We start from the raw sequence: 26,999 nt of genomic DNA, 5'->3' as shown, positions 1-26,999 counted from the left end.
GCTGCAGTTAGACTGACAAATGCAGTTGGTATCACCCAGGAATTTTTGCCAGCTGCCTTCTGGTGTTATTCAGGCAAAGGAAGAAAACTGTAGATAATCAGCAGGAGGGAAGAAAGCAGGTGAGCAGGGACTATATCTGTGCAGAAACAAATCTCTGTGTTGTGGGTAGCCAGTCTCAGAAACCAAATGGGTGCGTGAACTTGGGTGGTGCTCAACACCATGAATGGCTAGTCCACCTCTCATTGGATCTTAAGCCATTTGCTGTGTTCCAGTAGAAAATATACTAGGGGGGCACCTGGGTGGCTCAGTGGGTTAAAGCCTCTGCCTTCGTCTCAGGTCACGATCCCAGGGTCCAGGGATCGAGCCCCGCATCAGGCTTTCTGTTCCGCAGGGAGCCTTCTTCTTCCTCTCTCTCTCTGCCTGCCTCTCTGCCTACTTGTGATCTCTATCTGTCAAATAAATAAATAAAATCTTAAAAAAAAAAAAAGAATATATACTAGGGATAAAGCAAAGATAAACAACTCTTCTAAGGACATAATCAAATCGTAAAAGTCAAAACACATCAACATGAATCACCTTTTAAAAATGTTAACATTTAACAAATACATTTTTAACCTTCACAAAAAAATTTAAGAATTTATTTGCATTTTTGGTAATGTACATATTCCAAAACAAATACATATTCCTATAAGTCATGCAGTTATTTTTAAATTGAAAGTAATTTTCAATATGCCATATTAATGTGACTATGAATTTCAAAATGTTCAGTAAGCCAATGGATGTCATTTATCACCTCAATTATACAAGAAATACTGAAATTAAAACTTTCATTAGAATATGTCATTAAGTTTATAAGGGGTAAAGTAAGCACAGCCTTCATTTGTTAAATTAATGCAGAGCTGATTCAAACATGAATTTTAATTAGTGTTTTCCATGATAAATATTTACTAAAGCATGCTTTAGTCAAGCAAATCTGCTAATATCTTACTTCCTTGGCATAATACTTAATTGATAAATTTAAATTTGTAAATGATACAGACTGAAAAATAATACAATGATCTTACATTCCAAGTAAATATTTGTTTTTGTTAGAAAACTAAATCTTTGATTATAAAGAGTGATTATAGATTATGGACATTAGTGATTTTTCAATATAATAAACTGACATTTAACTTTAATGTTATCAATGTTAATTAAAAATTTCACATAATTTTTTCTATATTTCTTAATCATTTCCTCTATAAATGATCTGATCACCTTTAACATATTCCTGACATTCTCTGTCCCTGAGAAAAAATAATAACTCAATTAATCTCTTTTGTTTGAGGGCAGTCCCCAGACCCTTGTATTAAAAGGCACACAAGAGTTTTAGTTGATTGCAGGCAGGTACACGGGCCATAAGTATCTATGACTGAATGCAATTTGTAGACCTTCCATACTTTGATGCAATATTACAGTTATTATCAATATAGTCTCTAACCCCAATAACTTTGGACAAGCAGAAGGGCTTGTTTTTTATGAAAAAAGAAATAATCACTCTTCTTATAGCATACTAATCTTCTATGGTGGTTCCTTGATTTGTATATTCTTGGGGAAGTTGTGAATTTTATTCTTCTATATTCCCTACATCCATCACATTCAACTAACATTTCGTGCACTCCTCAGGATTCAGCATATTGTTAGTCAGCATATTCTTAAGGTTAAGCATAATGAAATAGAAGATTCATAAAATCATTAGCATCCCTGTGTCAGAAAAATAAGAGGGTATAGGCATCTGGGAAAAAACAAAGGAAGACTGGGACATGTTCACTAGTTAATGATTGTATTGAATTCTAGGCTTTATCTCTAGGCTAAGGTAGAGGAATGGGAATTTTGAAACTAGGATGGAGATAATCTGTTTTCATTACGGTCACTGTGGCTAGAATGAACAGGATTGCCCATTAAGGCTTTTGTCACACTTAAAAAGATCTATTCCCTCTTTTTCTTCTTTCCTGTTTTACCAAATTTTCGATAAGAAAACAAACAACATTTTGTGACCAAGAAGATAGCAGTTGCCACACAGGCCAGCAGGAACCCAATCACATCCAAAGAGTGGTACTGGAACCAGGTGAGGTTATGAGCAGCAGGCCGCAGGTGCTTGGCTCCTTTGTGGCGCATGACAAACTCAATCCAGAAGACTGCTCGATCCAGGGGCTTTACAGGTTGATCGTGGTGAATCTTTGATAACCTTGTAGCATTCTCTTTATAACTGGTAGGCAAAAATATAGAAATTAGAGAGTTTTTGTTTTCATTATGGATAATACCTGATACATGTTATATGTTATGTAAGCCAAAGGCCATAGATAATAATTGAGAAAAAATTTACTCTTGCTGAGACATGAAATTTGTTGGTTGCATAGCATCTTATAAGAATTGTGGAAGGAGGATGTAGAAGAAATACATTCTTAATCGAATGTGGTGAAATGCAGGCATAAAAAGTGAAATGAGTAGTTGCACATGTATGGTTAATTTTTCCAAGGAGGACTTTTGATATTGTGTGTAGTTTCCAGGATCATTCCAAAATCAAGACTGAATAACCCAATATTGTGCTGAAATATCCACAGGAAGTTCCATAAACATGGTTTTTAAGCTCTGACTACTTCAAGATGACAGACAAGAAGCTGATAATTGACATTAGTAAACCATTTCTGCAGGGTCTAATATCTTGGCACTGTGATAATTCCCCCATTACACACATTGTGTCTTTGTAATGCAAAGGACAGTGTCTATATTGGTAATATCAAGATTGGTAAAGATACTAGGGTAATTTTGGAAAAGGCGAGGATATGGAACTTTGAATTTTTAAGATAAATAGAAATATCTTACTAGAATTAGAGTCCCCAATCAATGAGGCATCAAAGTAGCAATGGTTATACGGAGTTAACTCTAATCTCTCAAACAATAATGGTTATGGTATGTGTTTGAAAGGCAGGTTTTATCTTCACTTGACATTTCTTAGTTGATGAGCCAGAATTAGTGTGTTTCCTTTTGGTTTTGTTATAAATAAGCCTTCCAGCTTGGGGACATGAAGATGATGGAATGTGAGTGATTTGTGAAGAGGTGTCCAGGTGTGAGTTAGCCATTTTTGGGACTGGAGAAAAAGTGAAAAGTGTGATCATCATTCGCCAGCGAACATGGTATGCTAGATCCAGGGGGAGGGAATAATTTACTTGTGTTCTTTTATGCATGCAGTGAGAAAGAACAGTCATACTCTTTTAACTGGATTGAAATATAGGTAGGGTTAAAGCAGTAATTTCACCTGATTTACCCTAAAACATTCCAGGCACACTACAGTGGCAGTAAAAGACTGTCTTTCCAAATCATATTTTTGTTCAAGTTTTTCTCCTTTTACAGTTAGAGATTTAAAATCTGAAATACATTTATATTAGCTATAAACTTTTACTAGTGAATCTAAATAAAAATAAAGTACACTTTCCTATAAATAAGACAAGAAAGGTCTATGCTCATATTTAAAATGATTATTTAACATTTTATTGTACACTAATGTTATATGTCTGTTACCTTAAAATATTATAAGTAATTAAAATTACTATGGTTTAGGTTTTAAAGCATAATCTTTCATGTTCCTGAATTCCACTAAGGAGTAATAAATGGAACAGAAATACATCCATATATACACTCTATACCAAACTCTATTGTTCCCAGATGATTTCTGAGTTAGAATTAGTTTTACAGTTAATGTTAAGATATTTTAAAATAAATAATTTTAGGTATTTTCTTGGAAAATCCTAAGAGTATTTATGGTTCTGTCTTTTGCATCAATTGTTTTCAAATCAACAGTAAAATTTAATGGCATTCCATGAAGTAAGGTAGAGTTCTGAAAAATTACGGAACTTACTCTTATTTAGTAAAATGAACCAAATTATCAGCAGTAACAACTCAGTAATAGTCTAATGCATTAGATATCAAGATCATCATTTAGGGGCGCCTGGATGGCTCAGTGGGTTAAGCCGCTGCCTTCGGCTCAGGTCATGATCTCAGGGTCCTGGGATCGAGTCCCGCATCGGGCTCTCTGCTCGCAGGGAGCCTGCTTCTCTCTCTGCCTGCCTCTCTGTCTACTTGTGATATCTCTCTGTCAAATAAATAAAAATTAAAAAAAAAAATTAAAAAAAAAAATCATCATTTACAGGAAACAGAAAATCATAGTCGGCCTAATTGAAGCTCTTAACACTAGTTCCAGCTCCTGGAAATTTTGAAAATTATGACTTAACATTCATCTTAATAAAAGTCATTTGATTGGAATGTGTGTGAGAGGAAGCAACAGAACTTAGCACTGAATTTTTAGGTTGGAAGCAAGGCAAAGATTCCCTTTTGGGGAGCAGTACATTGACCTCTTTGTCTAAAAAACTCTGCAACTGGGCACCTGGGTGGCTCAGTGGGTTCAAGCCTTTGCCTTCAGCTCAGGTCATGATCCCGGGGTCTTGGGATCGAGTCCCGCATCGGGCTCTCTGCTCAGCAGGGAGCCTACTTCCTCCTCTCTGCCTGCCTTTCTGCCTACTTGTGATCTCTGTCTGTCAAATAAATAAATAAAATCTTAAAAAAAAAAAAACTCTGCAACTAGGGCTCGCTTAGAATAGATGGTTTTACATAGATCAGTTCCACCAAAAAAAAAAGCTACACAAAATTGCATTTGAGTTGACCTTCTCATCTACCTCCTGAATTTCAGCATTCAGTCATACAAATGGAATGTTTGAACTATCCTTTGAGTTTTTGCTCTCAATGAAAATAATTGAGTCTGAGATAACGTGGAAACAAATTTAAATATAAGGCACTTATACACATTCAGAGTAAATACTGGGAAATCTAGAAGAAAAATATGCCTTGATAACATATGATATTAGGAAAGAACCATAAAAATGATTGGCTTAGAATGTAATTAGGCATAATACATGGTTCAAAAAAAAGGGAGAGTTGTGGAGAAAGGGGAACCCTCCTCCACTGTTGGTGGGAATGCAAGCTGGTCCAACCACTCTGGAAAACAGCATGGAGGTTCCTCAAAATGTTGAAAATAGAACTACCCTATGACCCAGCAATTGCACTACTGGGTATTTACCCTAAAGATACAAACATAGTGATCCGAAGGGGCACGTGTACCCGAATGTTTATAGCAGCAATGTCTACAATAGCCAGACTATGGAAAGAACCTAGATGTCCATCAACAGATGAATGGATAAAGAAGATGTGGTATATATACACAATGGAATACTATGCAGCCATCAAAAGAAATGAAATCTTGCCATTTGCGACGACGTGGATGGAACTAGAGCGTATCATGCTTAGTGAAATAAGTCAATCGGAGAAAGACAACTATCATATGATCTCCCTGATATGAGGACATGGAGAAGCAACATGGGGGGGTAGGGGGATAGGAGAAGAATAAATGAAACAAGATGGGATTGGGAGGGAGACAAACCATAAATGACTCTTAATCTCACAAAACAAACTGGGGGTTGCTGGGGGGAGGTGGGATTGGGAGAGGGGGAGCGGGCTATGGACATTGGGGAGGGGAGGCGAACCATAAGAGACTATGGACTCTGAAAAACAACCTGAGGGTTTTGAAGGGTCAGGGGTGGGAGGTTGGGGGAACAGGTGGTGGGTGATGGGGAGGGCACGTTTTGCATGGAGCACTGGGTGTTGTGCAAAAAGAATGAATACTGTTACGCTGAAAAAAAAATAAATAAATAAAAAGGGAAAAAAAAAAAAAAAGGGAGAGTTGAAGTAAAATAACAATGCAGGCGTTTGGGGTGCCTGGGTGGCTCAGTGGGTTAAAGCCTCTGCCTTCAGCTCAGGTCATGATCCCAGGGTCCTGAGATCCAGTCCCACATCCTAGGATCCAGCACCCTATCAGGCTCTCTGCTCAGCAGGGAGTCTGCTTCCTCCTCTCTCTCTGCCTGCCTCTCTGCCTACTCGTGATCTCTGTCTGTCAAATAAATAAATAAAATCTTTTAAAAAAGAATGCAGGTTGAGGGTTTTGAAGGGTCAGGAGTGGGAGGTTGGGGGAACAGGTGGTGGGTGATGGGGAGGGCACGTTTTGCATGGAGCACTGGGTGTTGTGCAAAAAGAATGAATACTGTTACACTGAAAAAAAAATAAATAAATATTATTAGTATATTAAAAAAAAAAGAATGCAGGTGTTATGAATAAAAGATTTAAAAATTGGTTTGTAAAACAAAAACTGATGATAAAGGGCGTAGGTGAGCTGTTGAAATAAATTGGCAAAAATACCTCTTAAAGGATTAATAATGAAATTAGAAACTGTAATTTTCTAATGTCAAAAAAGTAAATTTACTAATTAATGGATTGAGGAAATCCCAGTGAATTAAGAAAAGTAGAAAATGATTAGGACACTTAGAAAATGATAGAGAACAAGAACCAAAATATTTTAACATATAGAATGCTGATATTTGGTGTCTCTGAAATAGACATAAAAGTGGAACCAGCAAACATTTTGATAAATAACAAAAAACGTTTTCTGAGAAGAAAAATAATTTTTATTCCAAATTAACAGTATTGAAAAAACATACTATAACCCAGGGGGAATGTAGAAAATAATGTATCAAAATACATCATTAATTAGGTTTCTGCACTTTAAAAAAATTATTTTTTCCAGACTGAAAAAGAAACAAACATAAATGATCAGACATGCTTCAAATTCCTATAGAAGGATTTAAAGCCAGAGACCATGAGTCATATTTACACAAGAAAAGAGAGAGCTAAATATCTTACATTCAGAGAGGTGAGATATCTTCCTTTTTATTGTTTTAAGATTTTATTTATTTATTTGACAGAGAGAGAGAGCAAACAAAAACAGGGAGAGCAGCAGGCAGAGGGAGAGGGGGAGAAGCAGGCTCATGCAGCAGGGAGCCCGACCCAGGGCTTGGTCCTGAGCTGAAGGCAGATGCTTAATGACTGAGCCCCGAGATACCATTCTTATATCAAGGCAATCAGAAAATATTGTTAAACAGAATCTCGGGAAATTTAATATCCATGTCTTTATTGAAAGGAAATTTCATATGATATATTCTGTTAAGAATGAATCTAAAATATTTTAGAATAAAGAATCTCAGAATTAATGGCAAGTATTGATTCCTTTAAGATAAAGCAAAAAGGCTAAATTTGAGGAAAATAAGTAGCTAAATATTGACAAATTAAAATCTTAAGTAATACATATTAGAGACGAGATTATTTCTACTTTTTGAAAATGAGATTTGGAAATGAGCAGTTCAACTGTTGCTAAAATCAAAAGTACATAAAGATGAAAGCTTAAAACTGGATTCATGTATTATTAATCTTGATGAGATTTTTCAGAGAAAAAAAACAAGATATAGTGATATGTACCTAAAGTTAAATACAAGTTTATACAATTAATCTTTGACTAAGACAAAATTCAAAATTTTGTTTAAGAATTAATACATAGTAATAACCAGTATTTATAAAGTTCTTACCTACTCAGTATCTCTCTTCCCTCTGTATATGCATATACTGATGAATAATATATAGTCACTGTTAATGATGGCTATTTTTGAATGATAAATGAATTATCATTATCAAAGTGAATTATCACTTCCAATTTTTACTTACTGAATGGCTATAATATTTAAATAGGTATACATGTGTGTGTCTATATGAACAAGCAGATTGTTCAAAAAATGTTTAAGAATTTATGTGATAATTAAAATGATTGATTTGGGAAAAAAGGGTTGATAAAATATTTGAAGTAATAGTATTTTTTCCCCAATTTCAGCAAATTACTTCAATGTTTGGGAAATGAAATAATAAAGTGGTTTTCATATTGGTCATGTTATAATTGTTACTTGAAATTAAATTTGTTAACAAAGTCATGAGACATTGAACACTTCCAAGTATGATGGGTAGCATAATCAATGGTAAGCCTTTAAAAACTGTAGTACTTACGAAGGTTCATTAATGACTGTTCTCAAGGCATTGAGCAGATCTTCACTGGTCATTGTGTTTATGTCCACCTCCACAGCCGCTCCTTTGGCCTTCATGTGAGCGATGTTATCAGGTTGATCAGCAAACATAGGAACTCCCACCATAGGAATCCCATGGTAAATAGCTTCATAGATCCCATTGGTTCCACCATGAGTGATAAAAGCTTTTGTTTTGGGATGACCTAGTTTAGGAATTGGGTGAGGATTTCATTATAATAAGGTAACAATTTTAGAGAGAGATAGGGAAAAATTAAGTATTAACTCAACGAAGAAAGCATTTTCTTCTGAGAGCACATGGGCTATTGCTATCTCAGAAAACTATGACCCCAGGAAAGTAGGGAGGAATTAGCTTCCTCTCCATTGTCTGAAAGGACTTTACTGAGGAGGAAATATATGAACTGAGACTGAAACTTGAAGAGTAATGAGAGTCTTAACTGAAATGCTTTTTTGTGAATCAAAGAAAGCATTGAATCTATAAAATTAACTCAATTTTCAAATTATTTCTGCTTTAAAACTGCAAGTAAAATATGATATTTTATTTTTTCTAGCTTTTTTAAATTTTATTATGAATTCCAGTATAGTTAACATACATTGTTTTATTAGTTTCAGGCATACACTATAATGATTCAACACTTCCATACATCATCCAGTGCTCATCACAAGTGCACTTCTTAATCCGCACTGCCTATTTTATCCATACCCCCACACACATCCCCTCTGATGACCATCATTTTGTTCTCTATAGTTAAGAGTCTGTTTCTTGATTTATCCTTCTCTCTCTTTTATTTTTCCTTTGCTCTTTTCTTTTGTTGTTGTTATTCCTTAAATTCTTCATATTAGTGAAATTATGTAGTATTTGTCTTTCTGACTTATTTCTCTTACTGTTGTACCCTACCTTCATACATTTCCTTGCATATGCAAACTTTTTGATGGCTGAATAATATTATTTACATATATAGATCGATCAATAGATTTATATATCTATTATCTATCTATCATCTATCTATATCACCTATCTATCTATATCACTCCTTTATCCATTCATCAGTCAATGGACATGAGCTATTTCCATATCTTGACTATTGCAAATAATGCTGCTAGTATATAGGAGTGCCTATATACCTTTGAATTAGTGTTTTTGATTTCTTTGGATAAATACACAGCAGTGTGATTACTGGATAGTGGGGTAGTTCTATTTTTTTTTTTTTTTTTTTTACTTTTTGAGGAAACTCCATACTGTTTTCCACAGTGGTTGCACCAGTTTTCATTCCCACCAACAATGCAAGAGAGTTCTTTTTTCTCATATCCTCTACATTTGTTGTTTTTTGTGTTTTTTATTTTAACCTAAAATGTGACATTTTTAACTATTAAATATTTATTGAATTATTTGCTGTTGAACAGTTGCTTTACTTGTCCATTATCCAAAAGTACAGCTTTTCTTTCCCTCAGTCTTACCAAGAAGATCATTTTGGGGTATCCAATCATAGAGACGAGTGTTGTCTCCTAATGTGGCTGGTTTCTTTCCTTTGTATCTCCATAAAACCTGTCAAAGACAGGGCTTTAATTTTGCAAGTAAAAACACACAGTGAGGTCATCTTAATGCTATAGAGTTTATAAATCATGTGGCTACTACTTTATGTGATAGTGAGAGAAATGGACATAAGGGTTAGTTTGCAAACACGGAGATATAGTAGGTCTGTTTAATGAAGTATCTTGTTAGGATGTTAGCCTTTTGTTATATACTTTTTGCAGGTGGGGAAAGCTTTGTAAGACTAAGTTCAGATTAAATATTAATAGATGGCAAACTTATTTTAAGTATTTATTTTATTCAACAATTCCATACCTCACCCACTGATCATCATGACAATGCACTGCTTAATCCCCATCACCTGTTTAACCCATCCCCCCACCCACCTCGCCTCTAATAACCATCATTTTGTTCTCTATAATTGAGTCTGTTTCTTGTTTTTTTTCTCTCCCCCCCACCCCATGCTCATTTGTTTTGTTTCTTAAATTCTACGTATGAGTGAAATCATATGGTATCTGTCTGTCTTGACTTATTTTGTTTAGCATTATACTCTTTAGCTCCACTCATGTCTTGGTAAATGGCAAGATTTCATTCTTTTTTATGGTTGAAAAAATATTCTATTGTGTATGTATACCACATCTCTTTTTTTTCAAATTTTTATTTACATTTTAGTTAGTTAACATATAGTGTAGTGTAATATTGGTTTCAGTAGAATTTAGTGGTTCATCACTTACATAATACCATATCTTCTTTATCCATTCATCTGTCCATGGATAAATACAATGTTTCCATAATTTGGCTATTGTAAAGCTACTATAAACATTGGGGTGCATGTTTCCCTTTGCATTAGTATTTTTGCATTCTTTGGGTAAATACCCAGTAGCACAATTACTGAATCATAGAATAGTTCTGTTTTTAACTTTTTGCGGAATCTCTGTACTCTTCCACGGGGGCTGCACCAGTTTGCATTCCCAACAGTGCAAGAGAGTTCCTTTTTCTCCATATTCTCAGGTGACAAACTTTTTTAAAAAAAAGTTTAGAAATAAAAATTCAAAGGGTTAACAGACCTAATTAGTATGCTCATCTTTATGGAGTTTTATATATTTGAACTAATATACCAACATGAAAAGTTCTAGGGTATTCCATAAATAGGTGTATATAAAGAGTAGAAATCTGGAACTATAATGACAGCAAAATTAAAGAAAATTGAATATCATAAATCAGAAAACATATATTGTTTTATAATAATAATATTAGGATTTTTAACTGTTTTTAACTGTAGAAATTTCAATTGAGAAAGATTAGGCTTCTACTTCTAAATCAACTAGATCCTGATATATTGTCAATAAAACTTAAAAATATAAAATATATCCTTGAACATAATTCCTATCTACTCTGTGTATAACATCTCTCTTTTCCTGGACCTTGGAGCTAATACACTTGAGAATTTGGGGGAGTACTCAATGCAGGTCATAAGATTTCAAATAGTAAAAAGTTATTGGGATCTTAACATTTTCATCTCTATCTCACTGAAAATAAATGATTGTATAAGAAGATGTATTTCCATAGTAATGCAAAGACTTACTAAGCAAATGATTAAATGTGCCTCAATACACCATTTTAATGTTTTAAGGAATTTTTATTTGAAGGTGGTACCAGTTATGCTCAGTGCTTCAGCTCTGATCTTGAAAAAGTACTGTTAGTCACATTTTCACTCCAACTGGCAAATCAGCTATTCACCAGGACCCAAAGTTGTACTGACCTTCTGTGGAATCTGGGCAAGGGCTGAGGCAATGAGATTGGCTTTTTCATCTGTGAGGTTTTTGACCATTGATCCCAGAGAAAACACCACAACACCATCTTCTCCTGAACTTTGGACAAATTCTTCCATTTCCTACAATGGTAAAATTTTCTTTATCACAGGATCACAGGGCGGGGGAGGGGGGCGGCCGTGAAGTTGATCTAAATAGGCAGAGTCAAGAAAAGTGTCAGAGATGTTAGACTGGTTCTATCTTCTGCCACAGAGAACCATCTAGTATCTTTAAGAGGAAATATGTTTTTGGAAAACTGTGGCTTAAATTTATAATAAGTGATCACAAATAAAGACATAGAGCCAAACCATTATACAAAGTGAATAGGCAATAAGAGACAGCTCTTCTCATGGTTCATGGAAATCTTACCCTCAAGGCTTAATTTTATGACACAGCAGAGATGTTTGCCAATTCAAAAATATTCCTTGTAAGGAAGCCCAAAAAAGGGTCCTAATTAGGTTTTTAAAATGTGTATCATGTCAGTTTATATCCAATAAATTATGAATAAATCAATCTAACTCCCTGTTAGGCATTCAGGATATTTTTCTCGTGTTTATTCTTTTTCTGATTAATGGGGCTAAAAAGGATTTTTTTAAAAGAATTGGGATATATAGTAATACATGTTAAAAGTAAACTCCCATTTTTTAAATCATAACATTTATGAAACAGTGTTTCTCTACCTTCCCACAAGTAGCTGACGTACCTTAATTTGAAACTTCTCTACAAATAAAATACCCTGGGTCTCCACTTACAGTTGTGCAAGTTGGGCACTGCAAAGTCCGGTCTGAGGTCTTTTGCATTCTAATTTATGTGAATGTCAACTTCTAGAGATGTGTCATGCATTTCTTGTGCAATTATTTGGGGCTTCCCTGCAATATTTCTCAAGTTATTTATTACATTTCTCAATTATATTTATTTATTTATCAATGTATTTCTCAATGTAAGGCTAATAAAATTACTAGGGGAAGGATGATGTCATAAATGAAAGCTAACTGCTCTTTTAGTTTATATAATGTTAGGAGAATATCTTTGAAGTCCCAGGAACTGGTATTTTGCCATTTTGATTCCTCTCCCTAAGAGAGAGTGATTGAATAACACACACACACACACACACACACACACACACACACACACACGTATATGAAGACTTACACATCTAGAAGTTGGATTCTTGTTTTGGCTGTCTTTCATTGCTTTTTTTCTGTGTGTGCAGTGACTGGCAGAGGTATAAGCTGTGATTGATGTTCATATTGCCCAAGTGTTTGTATTAGTAACTGTGTTTGGAATGGAATAATTTCCCCCTCTTGTAAAACATGTCTGAATTGTTTTGTGAAATTATGTAGAGGAAAAGTGAAGATGGGAGGATGAATATAATAGTGTGGCATGGGGTATTATCCACTGAACCAAAAAATATGCCGTCTTTCTATACCTTTGTTTAGATATTCATTTATTTTTTGCTGTAATAACACTCAATAGAGCTGACTTGCAGCTATAACTTCACTGGTAAGAAAAGCATATTCAGAATCAAAATAAAATTTAAACTTAAATATACATCTTACCCTAAATAGAAATAAAAAAACTCTCCTGAGAACACTATTTAACCTACAGTCTTCTACAGAGGTTATGTTCACTTATCTACAACCCAAGCAAATGAGTATCTGCATCCTCAATCCTTTGATAACGGTAGTTATTGATAAAATAGTTAAATACAATATTTTTTACCATGTTCATCTATTTTCTTTTACTTCTCAATATGGCCTCTTCCAACATTTTTGACTGTCCACATTTATTTGTTGGTGACTTTGGAATGTGGTACCATTTTCATTTCAGAAAAACCAGACATCATGGTCTTAAAGAAAGAATTCAGTGTTCAGGTCTCTTTGTCCTATGACTTTTTTATTTTTATGACTCCTAATCTGTTTCTAATGCTTTTTGCTAAAACTTAGACCTTGTATTACCTAAATGATTACTAGAAATATTCACCTGAAAATTTCTTTGGCTCCTTAAAGTGAATAGGTCCAAAACTGAATTCATCATTTTCATCTCAAAAAAGTTTTTCCATAAATTAATTTTTATCTTGGTAACAATTACTATTATCCAAGAAGTGCTACCTGATCTCATATCTTCTGTCAACACTTACTTCTTACTGATGAAACTCTGGAATCTATGTGAGAGTTCTCATGAAAGCATCTTTATCACTTAAGCAATCATAGTAACTGTCCCAATTCATAACTCCATCATCCTTGTTAGGAAAACTATAGGAATCTCCTAAGTAATTTCCAAGACCTTAGCTTCCTGTTGCATCAGTCCGGTACCCAAACTGTAGACACACTGATATTTTAACTTGCCACTTGAATCACTTCTTCCTTTAGCCAAAATATCAAAGTGAAGTCCAAAAAAGGTAATATCAGTCATAAGAGACCCCAATGATTTGTAGAATTGGAGTAGTAAATAACATTTCTCTGTTACTGAGGCAGTACACTTTAAAGAAAAATAAACATTATATCATAAGGTACAAAAGAAATCCTCCACGTAATAGACCTACCTTAGGTAATGGTTTGGCAGGTTTACAATGCAGCCCTCCTACAAACTCAAAATTAGGTAAATATGGACGAGGAAATTCAAAATCCCAGTATGTCCTGATTAGCCAAATTTCTGCTTTTCCCATAATCTCACATAATGTAGTGGGTCTTCCTGGAGAAAATGAAAAAAATTGTGTGAAGGTTATTAGTATATACACTTTTGGGGATACAATTTACACTAATTTACTGACAAGCTTCAAGAAAGAAAAAATAAATCTAAGTCTTCTAGATTATTTATCTCATCTAGCTGTTAAAAGGAAGGGAAAATTAAAATGTTAAGGAGGGAAAAAGAAAGAGAATGAAGGAAGAAAGGAAGAGAGGGAGGGAGGAATAGAGGGAAGGAGGAAGAGCGAGAGGGAGGGAAGAAAAAGGAAGTAAGAGAAGAAGGATGAGAGGTGACAAAGAGGAAGGTTGAGAGGATTTTGGGGTAGAGAAAGTAATGTGCAAATGTAGTTTGAGAAGAACTCCATTTACTGATGAACTTAATACTCATTGTTTCTCTCCAATTAAATGGCAGATAATAGGTTAGCCCCACTGTATCAACATCAAATTCCCTCTCAATGGTTTCTAACTTCTAATTAGGAATGTATCTCCACCTTCCGGCTTGTTATAGTCTCTGGTTCACTCACAATGTTAAAGATCCCCACCAGCATTTGTTTGCTTCATCTTCCTAAATCAAGTCCTATCACTTTCCACCACAATTGATTTGCCACTAGTTTCTTAGTTGAAATTCCCTGAGTAATTCATACCCAATACAACCCCCTTTGGAATGTGAAATATACATATACATACCATCAATGTCATAGTTATTTCAGTGTTACCTTTAAATGATGTTTTTTGAAAGGGAAATTCTAAGTATTAATTTTAGAAGATTTACAGAGGGGAAGAATGAATATTTGCAAGTGAGCAAGTCAACCATATTTGGACACAGAAAACATGTTTTGCATCTAAGTAAATAAAAACTCATATAAGAATTTCTTATTCCTTTCTTAAAGATTACAAACAAAATTGGTGATCATATACAACACAGACTGGATAGCCTCTTTTTAGAGTCATTGCTTTGTAGAGTTTGAATTTACATCTGAGGTTATAAATTCAAATGTCTTAATTTGATAATGAAGAAGAATTTCTCAAGGACACTCAAGTTGAAATTGCCAGAGACTGGATAAAAACACCACTTCACTGCTTCTACATCAATACATTTAAGTACTTTAGAGGTTTGTCCCATGTGTGTGATGCCCTTTTTTGATTACCAGTGCCTTAGATGAAATTATTGTGTATAACTTATAGACCACATTTTGAGAAATACTTATAGTATTTACTAAAATTCTATATTTGAAGCAGTGATGCATGGTTACCAATATAAGGTCAATGAAAAGTAAAGAGAATAAAATTGAACAAAAGTATGCAAATTTTGGCAAATAATTTCATAAGACAATTTAAATGTTATATCGAGGGATTATAAAACAAAATATAGAATTAAAATTTACCACCAAGCTTTTCCTATAGTTAAGTGATTCACACAAGTCATATTACGAACACAGTGGAGAATTATATAAATGATATATTAAATTTGAGTTACCATGTAAATATTATTAATGTTTTAATATAGAGTTATAAACCTACATGATAAGTCTACTAAGGTTTTTTTTTAAATATTTTATTTATTTGACAGAGAGAAATCACAACTAGGCAGAGAGGCAGGCAGAAAGAGAGGAGGAAGCAGGCTCCCTGCAGAGCAGAGAGCCCGATGCAGGGCTCGATTCCAGGACCCTGGGATCATGACCTGAGCCGAAGGCAGAGGCTTTAACCCACTGAGCCACCCAAGTGCTCTGGTGGTTTTTAATTTCACAGAGTTCTTAGAGGTAGCCTGACTTTATAGCAAAATGCCTTACAGTAAGCCAGATAGATAGGAGTGAATTTCAGTGGAGGATATTTACCAGTTTCTCAGAGATAAGTCATGTTAGCTGGGTAAATATCTAGAGAAAACCTTTCAAGGCTAAAGTTATTCATTTCTTTTTGAAGACATGTGAGGAAACTAACATGTATAATCTGGATCACTGTTTAAAAATTAATACTTTACTTTTTCAGAACAGTTTTTGGATCAGAGTAAAATTAAAGGAAAGGTAGAGATATTTCATATCCCCTTGCCTTCACACAGGCATAGACTCTCCATTATTAAAATCCCCAAACATAGTGATACATTTGTTATAATTAATGAACTTACACTGGCACATTGTATCATCTGAAGTCCATAGTTTACATTATAGTTAACTCCTGGTGTTGTTAATCTTTAATTCTTTCTTAACATTGTCCTTTATACAATGGAAGTTTTTAATTTTAGTGAAGTCCAGCATATTCATTATTTTTATTGTGTGCCTTTGGTGTTGTGTATAAAAGGTCATTATTATACCCAAGATCATCTAGAGTTTTCCCTAGGTTATCTTCTAGGAGTTTTATAGTTTTTCATTTTACCTTTAGGCCTATGATTCATTTTTAGTTAAATTTTGTGAAAGGTGTAAGGTCTGTACCTACATTCCTTTTTTGCATGTGAATGTCCAGTTGTTCCACCATCATTTCTTGAAAAGACTATCCATTGCACTACTTTTGTTTCTTTGTCAATAATCAATTGACTACCTTGTTTGGGTCTATTTTTGACCTAAGACCACAGAAAGAGGTCTTATTCCCTTAGCTAGAACTTTCAGTATTATGTTGACAAGGTGTAGAGAGAGATGACATCTTGCCTTTATCTAATCTTGGAAGAAAAGCTTTCCGTGCCCCGTTATTAAAGATAATTTTAGCTGTAGGTTTTTTGTTTTGTTCTGTTGTGTATTTCTAGCTATAGGTTTTTGTTTTGTTTTGTTTTTCTAGCCGTGGGTATTATTTATCAAGTTGAAGAAGGTCCTTTCTATTCCTAATTTACTGAAAGTTTTAAACATGAGTGGTTTTTGGATTTTGTCAAATAATGACAAATTTATTCATCAGCAACATTCTGAAACATTAGTTAAAGCTCAGGGCAGCTATGACCTCTCAATTCTGTGTTTAGGATTTACTGCTGGCAGAGGCAAACAGGGATTTTCTTGCAGTTTTAGGTTGGTTAATGGACCATCAGCCTCCTTCCACTGGCATGAAGGTATTTACATAAAAATGACCCATCTGAGGGGGAATCTAAGCAGTAAAATCAAGTAAAAATCAAGATTACTGAATGTTGAACCAGTCTTGCATACGCAGAATAAATCCTACTTGATGGTGGTATATAATTTTTTATACACATTTTTGGATTCAATTTGTTAACATTTTGTTAGGATTTTTGGATTTATGTTTATGAGAAATAGTGGTCTATGCTTTTCCTTTATTGTAAGGTATTCATCTGGTTTTGATATTTGGGTAATGTTGGCCCCATAGAATGAGTTAAGAAGTATTCTTTCTGCTTCTATCTTCTAAAAATGATTGTAGAAAATTAGTATAATTTTGTTATTAAATATTTGGTAGAGTTCACTAACAACATATCTGAGCCCAATGCATTCTGTTTTGAAAGGGTAATTATTAATTCAGTTTAGTAGATATGAGCCTTTATAGATTGTATACTTCTTATATGAGATTTGACAGATTATGTCTTTTAAGGAATTGCATTTTTCAAGGAATTTGTATTTGCATATATTTGTAATACATATTCAAGTGTTAGTTACAAGTCAGTAAGATAAACAGACCTAAAGAAAATGGAATTGCTATTCACCTCAGAAAAGGTCTGAGGATAAAGGCTAAATGATTCATCAGTTTTAGAGAACATTATGACAAGGATATAACTGCAAAAAATTTAGGACAACATGTTTTGTAATACCAGAGTAGGAACCGCCCAAGTAGCTCTAATGACTAGACTAGTTCAAAGATTTGTTATATCCATTAAAATGAATACTATTATGTGAATGTAAAGAACAATGTAAATTTTGAAGTATTTTGTAGAAAGATGTAAAATCCAGATTTGGTGAAAAAAAGGCAAAAATGAATATTTAGGGGGAAGAGGCAAGATGGCAGAGAAGTAGCAGACTGAAATGACAACAGGTCACAGGAGTTCAGCTAGATAGTTATCAAACCATTCTGAACACCTACAAACTTAACAGGATATCAAAGAGAAGAAGAGCAGCAATTCTAGGAACAGAAAATTGACCTCTTTCTGAAAGGTAGGACCTGCGGAGAAGTGAATCTGAAGCAACGGGAAGATAGACTGCGGGGGTGGGGGGCACCTCCCAGCAAGCAATGGAGAAGTGGACACAAAATCAGAACTTTTAGAAGTCTGTTTCACTCAAGAGGGACATCACTTGAGAGGCTAAGTAGGGGTGGAGCCCTCACAGGGACAGTGTGGTCTCAGGTCCTGCAGGGTCACAGAAAGATCGGGGGTGTCTGAGTGCGACAGAGCTGCCAGGCATCAGAGCAGGGAAGCCAACTACAGAGACAGAGCCAAGGAGTGAGTTCTCAGCTTGTGGTTACTTTAAACTGTGACCGTTGCATAGTTGGGCCACTGCTCTTTGAGCAGGGACTCCATAAGTGCCAGATCTGGGGAGACTCACCTTCCTCCTCTGGAGGAGCAGCATAGCAGGAATCTTCTGGGTTTGGAGACTCCAAATGGGGTTGTGCACCAGAGATAGAAACACTCAGTCACAGGCCAGGTGAGCAAAGAGCGCAGCCGGAGAACAGGGAGACAGGAGTGATTGACTGCTTTTTTCTGAGGTCACATGGAGGAGGGTGGCCCTAAGCTTTTGGCTCCTCTGGGTCAGAGATTGGGAGGCCACCATTTTCATTCCTGTCCACCAGAGCTCCACGGAAAACATTTAGGGGACAAAAGCTCCCAAGAGTGAACCTGAGCAGATTTCTTAGCCTGGACCCTGGCAAGGCTGATGCAATTCCACCTCAGGCAAAGACACTTGAGAATCACTGCAACAGGCCCCTCCCCCAGAAGATCAGCAAGAACATCCAGCCAAGACCAAGCTCACTGATCAAGGAAAACAGCACAACTCTAGAGCTAGAAGAAAGCAGTTCATGGAATTCATGGCTTTCTCCCCAAGATCCTTTAGTCTTGCAAAGTTAAATTGAATTTTTTCCACTTTATTTTTTTCTTATCCCAACTTTTTTTTAACTTTCATCTTTCCTCCTTTAATTTTTTTAACTAGTTCATCTTAACAATACCTTTCTTTAAAAAAAAAACTTTTTGAACCTTCATTATTATAGTCATATTTTATCCTTCATTTTATTTAACCTTATTTTTTTTGTATACATATAGTTTTTTTTTTTTTTTCTAAAAAATTTTGGAATACAATTTTGATCAAAATATCCCCTAAATCTAGCACAGGGCTTTGTTCTAGTCTCCAGCCTGAGCACATTAACATATAAATTAGTTTTTTTTAGAATTATTTTTTTAGTTTTCATCTTTATAGTCATATTCCATCCTTTCATCGTGTTTATCCTTATTTTTGTATATACATAAGTTTTTCTTTTTCTTAAACTTTGGGAGGTAGTTTCCTCTAAGAAAACAGAATACACCCAAAATCAACTGGGTGGCTCTGTTTGCTTCACCAGTCTAACACATATATATTTAAAAAAAAAATTTTTTTATTTCTTTTTTAAATTTCTTTTGTCCCCATTTGGGGTCTCTTCTATTTGTTTAGCATACATTTTTCAGGGCTCTTTGCAACACTTTTAGTATTTTATTCTCTCATTCATATATTCTTATCTGGATAAAATGACAAGGTGGAAAAACTCATCACAAAAAAAAAAAAAAGAAAGAAAGAACAAGAGGCAGTACTGACAGCTAAGGACCTAATCAATATAGACATTGGTAATACATCAGATCTAGAATTTAGAATGATGATTGTCAAGGTGCTAGCTGGGCTCAAGAAAGGCATGGAATATATTAGTGATATCCTGTCTGGAGAAATAAAATCCCCTGCTTGAGAAATAAAAGACCTAAAATCTAACGAAGTTGAATAAAAAAATCTATTAATGAGGTGCAATAAAAAATGGAGGCTCTTACTGCTAGGATAAATGAGGCAGAAGAGAGAATTAGTGATATAGAAGACCAAGTGATGGAGAATAAAGAAGCTGAGCACAAGAGAGACAAACAACTATTGGATCATGGGAGTGGGGAGAATTCGAGAGATAAGTGATAACATAGATGAAGCAAAATTAGAATAATTGGGATTCCAGAGGAAGAAGAAAGAGAGAGGGGGGCAGAAGGTATATTGGAGCAAATTATAGTAGAGAATTTACCTAATATGGCAAAGGGAACAAGCATCAAAAACCAGAAGACACAGAAAACCCACCCTCAAAATCAACAAAAATAGGTCCATACTCCATCATTTAATACTAAAATGTACAAGTATTAGTGACAAAGAGAAAATCCTGGAAGCAGCTTGGGACAAGAAATATGTAACTTACAATGGTAGAAATATTAGATTGGCAGCAGACCTAACCACAGTGACCTGGCAGGCCAGAAAGGACTGGCATGATATATTCAGAGTGCTAAATGAGAAAAATATGCAGCCAAGAATACTATATCCAGCTAGGCTATCATTGAAAATAGAAGGAGAGATAAAAAGCTTCCAGGACAAACAAAAATTTTAAGAAATTGCAAACACCAAACCAACCATACAGGAAATATTGAAAGGGGTCCTAAAGCAAAGAGAGAGCCTAAAAGTAGTAGACCAGAAAGGAACAGCGACAATATACAGTAATAGTCACCTTATAGGCAATACAATGGCACTAAATTAATGTCTTTCAATAGTTACCCTGAATGTGAATGGGCTAAATGCCCAAGACACAGGGCATCAGAATGGATAAAACAGCAAGACCCATCAATATGCTGTTTATAAGAAACTCATTTTAGACCTGAAGACACCTCTAGATTTAAAGTGAGAGGGGTAGAAAACCATTCACTATGCTAACGGGCATCAAAAGAAAGTTGGGACAGCAATCCTTACATCAGATAAATTAGATTTTAAGCCAAAGACTATATTAAGAGATGAGGCAGGACACTATATCATACTGAAAGTGTCTGTCCAACAAGAAGATCTAACAATTTTAAATATCTATGCCCCTAACATGGGAGCAGCCAACTATATAAGCCAATTAATAACAAAATCAAAGAAACACATCAACAACAATACAATAATAGTAAGGGACTTTAACACTCCCCTCAGGGAAATGGACAGATCATCCAAACAAAAGATCAACAAGGAAATAAAGGCCTTAAATGACACACTAGACCAGATGGACATTACAGATATATTCATAACATTGCATCCCAAATCAAGAGAATACACATTGTTCTTAGTGCACATAGAACATCCTCTAGAATAGATCACATCTTGGGTCACAAATCAGGTCTCAACCAGTACTAAATGATTGAGATCATTCCCGGCATGTTTTCAGACCATGATGCTCAGAAACTAAAACTTAATCACAAGGGGAAAGCTGGAAAAAAAACTCAAATTCATGGAGGCTAAAGAGTATCCTACTAAAGAATGAATGGTTCAACCAGGAAATTAAAGAAGAATTGAAAAAATTCATGGAAACAAATGAAAATGAAACAAAACTGTTCTAAATCTTTGGGACACAGCAAAGGCATCCCTTAGAGGAAAGTATATAGCGATACAAGACTTTCTCAAGAAACAAGGAAGGTCTCAAGTACACAACTTAACCCTACACCTAAAGGAACAGGCGAAAAAACAGTAAAGAAAGCCTAAACCCAGGTGGGAAAAAGAAATAGTAAAGACCAGAGCAGAAATCAATGAAATAGAAACCAAAAGAACAGTAGAACAAATCAATGAACTTAGCTGGTTCTTTGAAAGAATTAATAAGATTGATAACTCTGGCCAGACTCATCCAAAAGAAAAGAGAAAAGACCCAAATTAATAAAATCATGAATGAAAGAGGAGAGATCACAAGCAACACCAAAGAAATACAAGCAATTGTAAGAGCATATTATGAGCAACTAACTATACACCAGCAAATTTGACAGTCTAGAAGAAATGGATGCCTTCCTAGAGACATATAAACTACCAAAACTGAACCAGGAAGAAATAGAAAACCTGAACAGACCCATACCCTGTAAGGAGATTGAAGTAGTCATCAAAAATCTCCCAGGAAACAAGAGCTCAGGGCCAGATGGCTTCCCAGGGGAATTCTACTAAACATTTAAAAAAGAATCAATACCTATTCTCCCGAAACTCTTCCAAAAAATAGAAATGGATAGAAAACTTCCAAACTCATTCTATTTGGCCAGCATTACCTTGATCCCCCAAACCAAAGACCCCATGAAAAAGGAGAATTACAGACGAATATCCTTGAGGAAAACAGATATGAAAATTCTCACCAAAATACTAGCCAATAGGATCCAACAGTACATTAAAAGGATTATTCACCACAAGTGGGATTTATTCCTGGGCTGCAAGCTTGATTCAACATCTGCAAATCAGTCAATATGATACAATACATTAATAAAAGAAAGAACAGAACGGTATGATCCTCTCAATAGATGCTGAAAAAACATTTGACAAAGTGGGGCATCCTTTCTTGATCAAAACACTTCAACATATAGGGATACAGGGTACATACCTCAATATCATCAAAGCCATCTATGAAAAACCCATAGCAAATATCATTCTCAATGGGGAAAAACTGAGGTTTTTCTGCTAAGGTCAGGAACACAGCAGAGAGGTCCACTATCACCACTGCTATCCGACATAGTACTAGAAGTCCTAGCATCAGCAATAGACAAGAAAAAGAAATTAAAGACAGCCAAATCAGCAAAGAAGAAGTCAAACTCCCCTCTTTGGAGATTATATGATACTTTATATGGAAAACCCAAAAGAATTCACTCCAGAACTGCTAGAACTCATACAGGAATTCAGTCAAGTGCCAGGATATAAAATCAATGCACAGAAATCAGTTGTATTTCTATATACCAACAGCAAGACAGAAGGAAGAGAAATTAAGGAGTCAATCCCATTTACAATTGCACCCAAAACAATAAGATACTTAGAAATAAACCTAACCAAAGAGGCAAAGAATCTGCACCCAGAAAAGTATTAAGTACTCATGAAAGAAATTGAGGAAGACACAAAGAAATGGAAAAACCTCCCATGCTCATGGATTGTAAGAAGAAATATTGTGAAAATATCTATGCTACCTGAAGTAATATACACATTTAATGCAATCCCTATCAAAATACCATCATTTTTTCAAAGAACTTGAATAAATAACCCTAAAATTTACATGGAATCATAAAAGACCCCAAATAGCCAGAAGAATGTTGAAAAAGAATGCTAAACATTCTTTAGCATAACAATTTGGCATAACAATTTCAGACTCAAGCTCTATTACAAAGCTGTCATCATCAAGACAGTATGGTTCTGGCACAAAAACAGACACATAGACCAATTGAACAGAATAAGGAGCCCAGAAATAGACCTTCAACTCTATGCTCAACTAATCTTTGACAAAGCAGGAAAGAATGTCCAATGGAAAAAAGACAGTCTCTTCAACAAATGGTGTTGGGAAAATTAGACAGCCACATGCAGAAAAATGAAATTGGATGATTTACTCACACCACACAAGAAAATAGACTCAAAATGGATGAAGAACCTCAATGTGAGAAAGGAATCCTTCAAAATCCATGAGGAGAACACAGGCAGCAACCTTTTTGACCTCAGCCACAGCAACTTCTTCCTAGGAATGTCACCAAAGGCAAGGGAAGCAAGGGCAAAAATGAACTATTGGGATTTCATCAAGATCAAAAGCTTTTGCACAGCACAGGAAGCAGTCAACAAAACCAAAAGACAAGTGACAGAATGGGAGAAGATATTTGTAAATGACGTATCAGATAAAGGGTTAGTATCTAAAATCTATAAAGAACTTATCAAACTCAGCACCCAAAGAACAAATAATCCAATTGAGAAATGGCAGAAGACATGAACAGACATTTTTTAAAATTAATTAATTTATTTATTTATATTTTTTACCCTTTTTTAAATTTATTTTCAGCATAACAGTATTCATTGTTTTTGCACCACACCCAGTGCTCCATGCAATACATGCCCTCCCTATTACCCACCACCTGGTTCCTCAACCTCCCACCCCCCACCCCTTCAAAACGCTGTGGTTGTTTTTCAGAGTCCCTAGTCTCTCATGATGAGCAGACATTTCTGCAAAGAAGACATCCAGATGACCAACAGGAACATGAAAAAGTGCTCCACATCCCTCAGCGTCAGGGAAATACAAATCAAAACCACAATGAGATACCACCTCACACCAGTCAGAATGGCTAAAATAAACACGTCAGGGAATGACAGATGTTGAAGAGGATGCAGTGAATGGGGAACCCTCCTACACTGTTGGTGGGAATGCAAGCTAGTGCAGTCACTCTGGAAAACAGTATCAAGATTCCTCAAAAAGTTGAAAATAGAGCTCCCCTATGACCTGGCAATTGCACTATTGGGTATTTACCCTACAGATGCAAATGTAGTGATCTGAAGGGGCACATGCACCTGAATGTTTATAGCAGCAATGTCCACAATAGCCAAACTATGGAAAGAACCTAGATGTCCATCAACAGATGAGTGGATAAAGAAGATGTGGAGGTTGGGGGAACAGGTGGTGGGTAATGGAGAGGGCATGTTTTGCATGGAGCACTGGGTGCTGAAAAAATAAATAAAATGAGAAAAAAAAAAAAAAGAAGATGTGGTATATACAATGGAATACTATGCAGCCATCAAAAGAAATGAAATCTTGGCGCTTGCAACAACATGGATGGAACTAGAGGATATTATGCTGAGCGCAATAAGTCAATCAGAGAAAGATAGTTTTCATATTATCTCCCTGATATGAGGAATTAGAGAGACAGAATGGGGGTTTAGGGGGTAGGGAATATAAAATGAAACAAGATGGGATTAGGAGGGAGACAAACCATAAGAGACTCCTAATCTCACAAAACAAACTGAGGGTTGCTGAGGCAAGGGGGAGAATGGAGAAGGTGGTTGGGTTATGGACATTGGGGAGAGTGTGTGATATGGTGAGTGCTGTGAAGTGTGTCAGCCTGGCTATTCACAGACCTGTATCTCTGGGGCAAATAATACATTATATGTTAATAAAAATAATTAATGAAAATGAATATTTAGTAATCCCTCCTATTGTCAAAGAAAAAAGTTGTATATAAATACTTCTGTTTAGTGATGCATAGATAATGTCTTGATGTAAATACAAGCATAGTTAAAATTATTTACGTAGGAGAAATATGAAGCCCATTATCATTCATTATATATAGTTTTGTTCTGTTTACATTTTTTAGCCATTTGTATTAGTTATTTTTATTATAAAATTGAGAATGAAGTTATACTCATGATGATTCAGAATTCCCTGATAAAGAACAGGTGGGAATGCAGGATTAAAAATCAAGAAAAGTACATACAGCAAACAAACAAACAAACAAACAAACCTCTTAGTGATGATAGAATTAAAAATTTGCCATAGATCCTAAGGACTACATCTATTTCATAATATTTATAAATACAGAATCTTACAACTTTCCCCTATTTATGCATACTATGACAAATGGCCTGAAAATTTATTGATTAGAACTGGGAAACATCTCAAATTATTAGGATATATTTATCTTTCTATGTTGTACAATTATTTCTGAGAATAGAATTGAGACCAAAATCCTGTCTTCTTTACTTTAAATCCATACAGCACTACACACTGCCTACATTCAGGTAGTGCTTCCTGGTTCTTAAATTATTTATGGTGAAATCAGAATAGTATAAATTTAAATCATGTATAAAGCTAAGGATTTTTAAAATGGATTCCTTTGAATATTTAGCTTGTGAAACAAAGCATCTATTGGAAAGTCAGTGTTATGGACTGACTTGTGTTCCTCTAACATTTACATGTTGAAATATGATTATATTTTGAGATAGGTCCTGTAATGTTAGAATAAACTCTTAAATTCAAATGAGGTCCTAAGAGTAGGCCCTAATCCAATATCATTGGTCTCCTCATAAGAAGAGGAAGAGACACTGGATTTATGCATGGACAGAGGGAAGACCATGAAAAGATATATCAAAAGAGAGAGAGAGAGAGAGGAAGGCAGACCACATATAAACTAGGAGCATGGGCCTCCAGAGAAACCACCATCTCTGGCAACACATTCCTTGGTCTTAGACTTCTAGCATCCAGAACTATGAGAAAACAAATTTTTGTTGTTTATGACACTTAGTCTGTGGTATTTAGTTGTGGCAGACAGCAAACTAATATGATCAGGGAGTTAAGTTAGTCAATATTTCTAATACCCAACTTTTGCTTGTCAGTTCATGTTTCTTCATGATTCTCAAAAAGAGTTGGAGTAGAAGCCAACCTCAGTTGATGGAATCAAATGAGAGTTATATATATAAAACTTGCAAAGCAAAACCATTCTTTATTAGAAAAAGGAAGCAATTAAAAATAGAATATGTATAAATAGTGAAGTAAAAAAAATGCTGTCTTTCAACAATTCAAGCTATAAACTTTTTTTAGTTTTCTATTTAATTTTTCAGGTTTCTGTGTAGTACTCCCTTAGAAAGTATAAAACATCTAGAAAACTTTTCAGTATGACCAGCTGTGATGAAACAGTTCACATAAGACTTAGTGAAGTTTCATCCCACATTTATGAAAGAGATAAGAATGGAAAGGACTCTGGTCCAACAGAAGAATAATATACATTTTGAATACAATAATCCATGAATCTCAAAATTCATGGGTCAAAAGTCCGAGTAAACCATATGCCAAAGTTAATCCCATCACTAAGGCAGTTTAGGTTTCAACTTATTACTGGAATCAGGCAAGGATATTATCTTACTCTTACAACAAACATTACACTTTTTTTGATTAATAAAAAGTCAAATCTCCTCTGCTATGAAAACTCAGTATACAAGACTTATTTGTAATATCCTGTATCTGATTTAAAAACATAATCTTCCATTAGACTGGCATTTATTAATGTGTTTTATATTTTGTTTTGCTTTGATAAGTCTATTAT

General features: G+C 35.0%; 1 protein-coding gene across 5 annotated transcripts in view; it reads right to left on the bottom strand.

Moving 5' to 3' along the window:
* Nucleotides 1-607: 607 nt before the first annotated feature.
* Nucleotides 608-26,999, bottom strand: part of LOC123936298 (UDP-glucuronosyltransferase 2A1) — a 67,061-nt gene continuing 40,669 nt past the window's right edge. For 3 of the 5 annotated variants that reach the window (XM_045996944.1, XM_045996930.1, XM_045996940.1), the window contains 5 exons: nucleotides 13,897-14,045; nucleotides 11,303-11,434; nucleotides 9,468-9,555; nucleotides 7,975-8,194; nucleotides 608-2,248 (listed from right to left, as the gene is read on the bottom strand). In XM_045996944.1, the coding sequence (XP_045852900.1) occupies nucleotides 1,969-2,248; nucleotides 7,975-8,194; nucleotides 9,468-9,555; nucleotides 11,303-11,434; nucleotides 13,897-14,045 (869 nt within the window). In that variant the 3' untranslated portion in view covers nucleotides 608-1,968. The remainder of the gene's footprint in view (nucleotides 2,249-7,974; nucleotides 8,195-9,467; nucleotides 9,556-11,302; nucleotides 11,435-13,896; nucleotides 14,046-26,999) is intronic. The other 2 variants (XM_045996949.1, XM_045996934.1) reach the window with 1 other exon arrangement.

This window comes from Meles meles, chromosome 2 (genome assembly GCF_922984935.1).
Source record: "Meles meles chromosome 2, mMelMel3.1 paternal haplotype, whole genome shotgun sequence".
Taxonomy (NCBI): domain Eukaryota; kingdom Metazoa; phylum Chordata; class Mammalia; order Carnivora; family Mustelidae; genus Meles; species Meles meles.
Note: the sequence above shows the minus strand (reverse complement) of the source record. Positions and strands in the feature narration are given on the sequence as shown.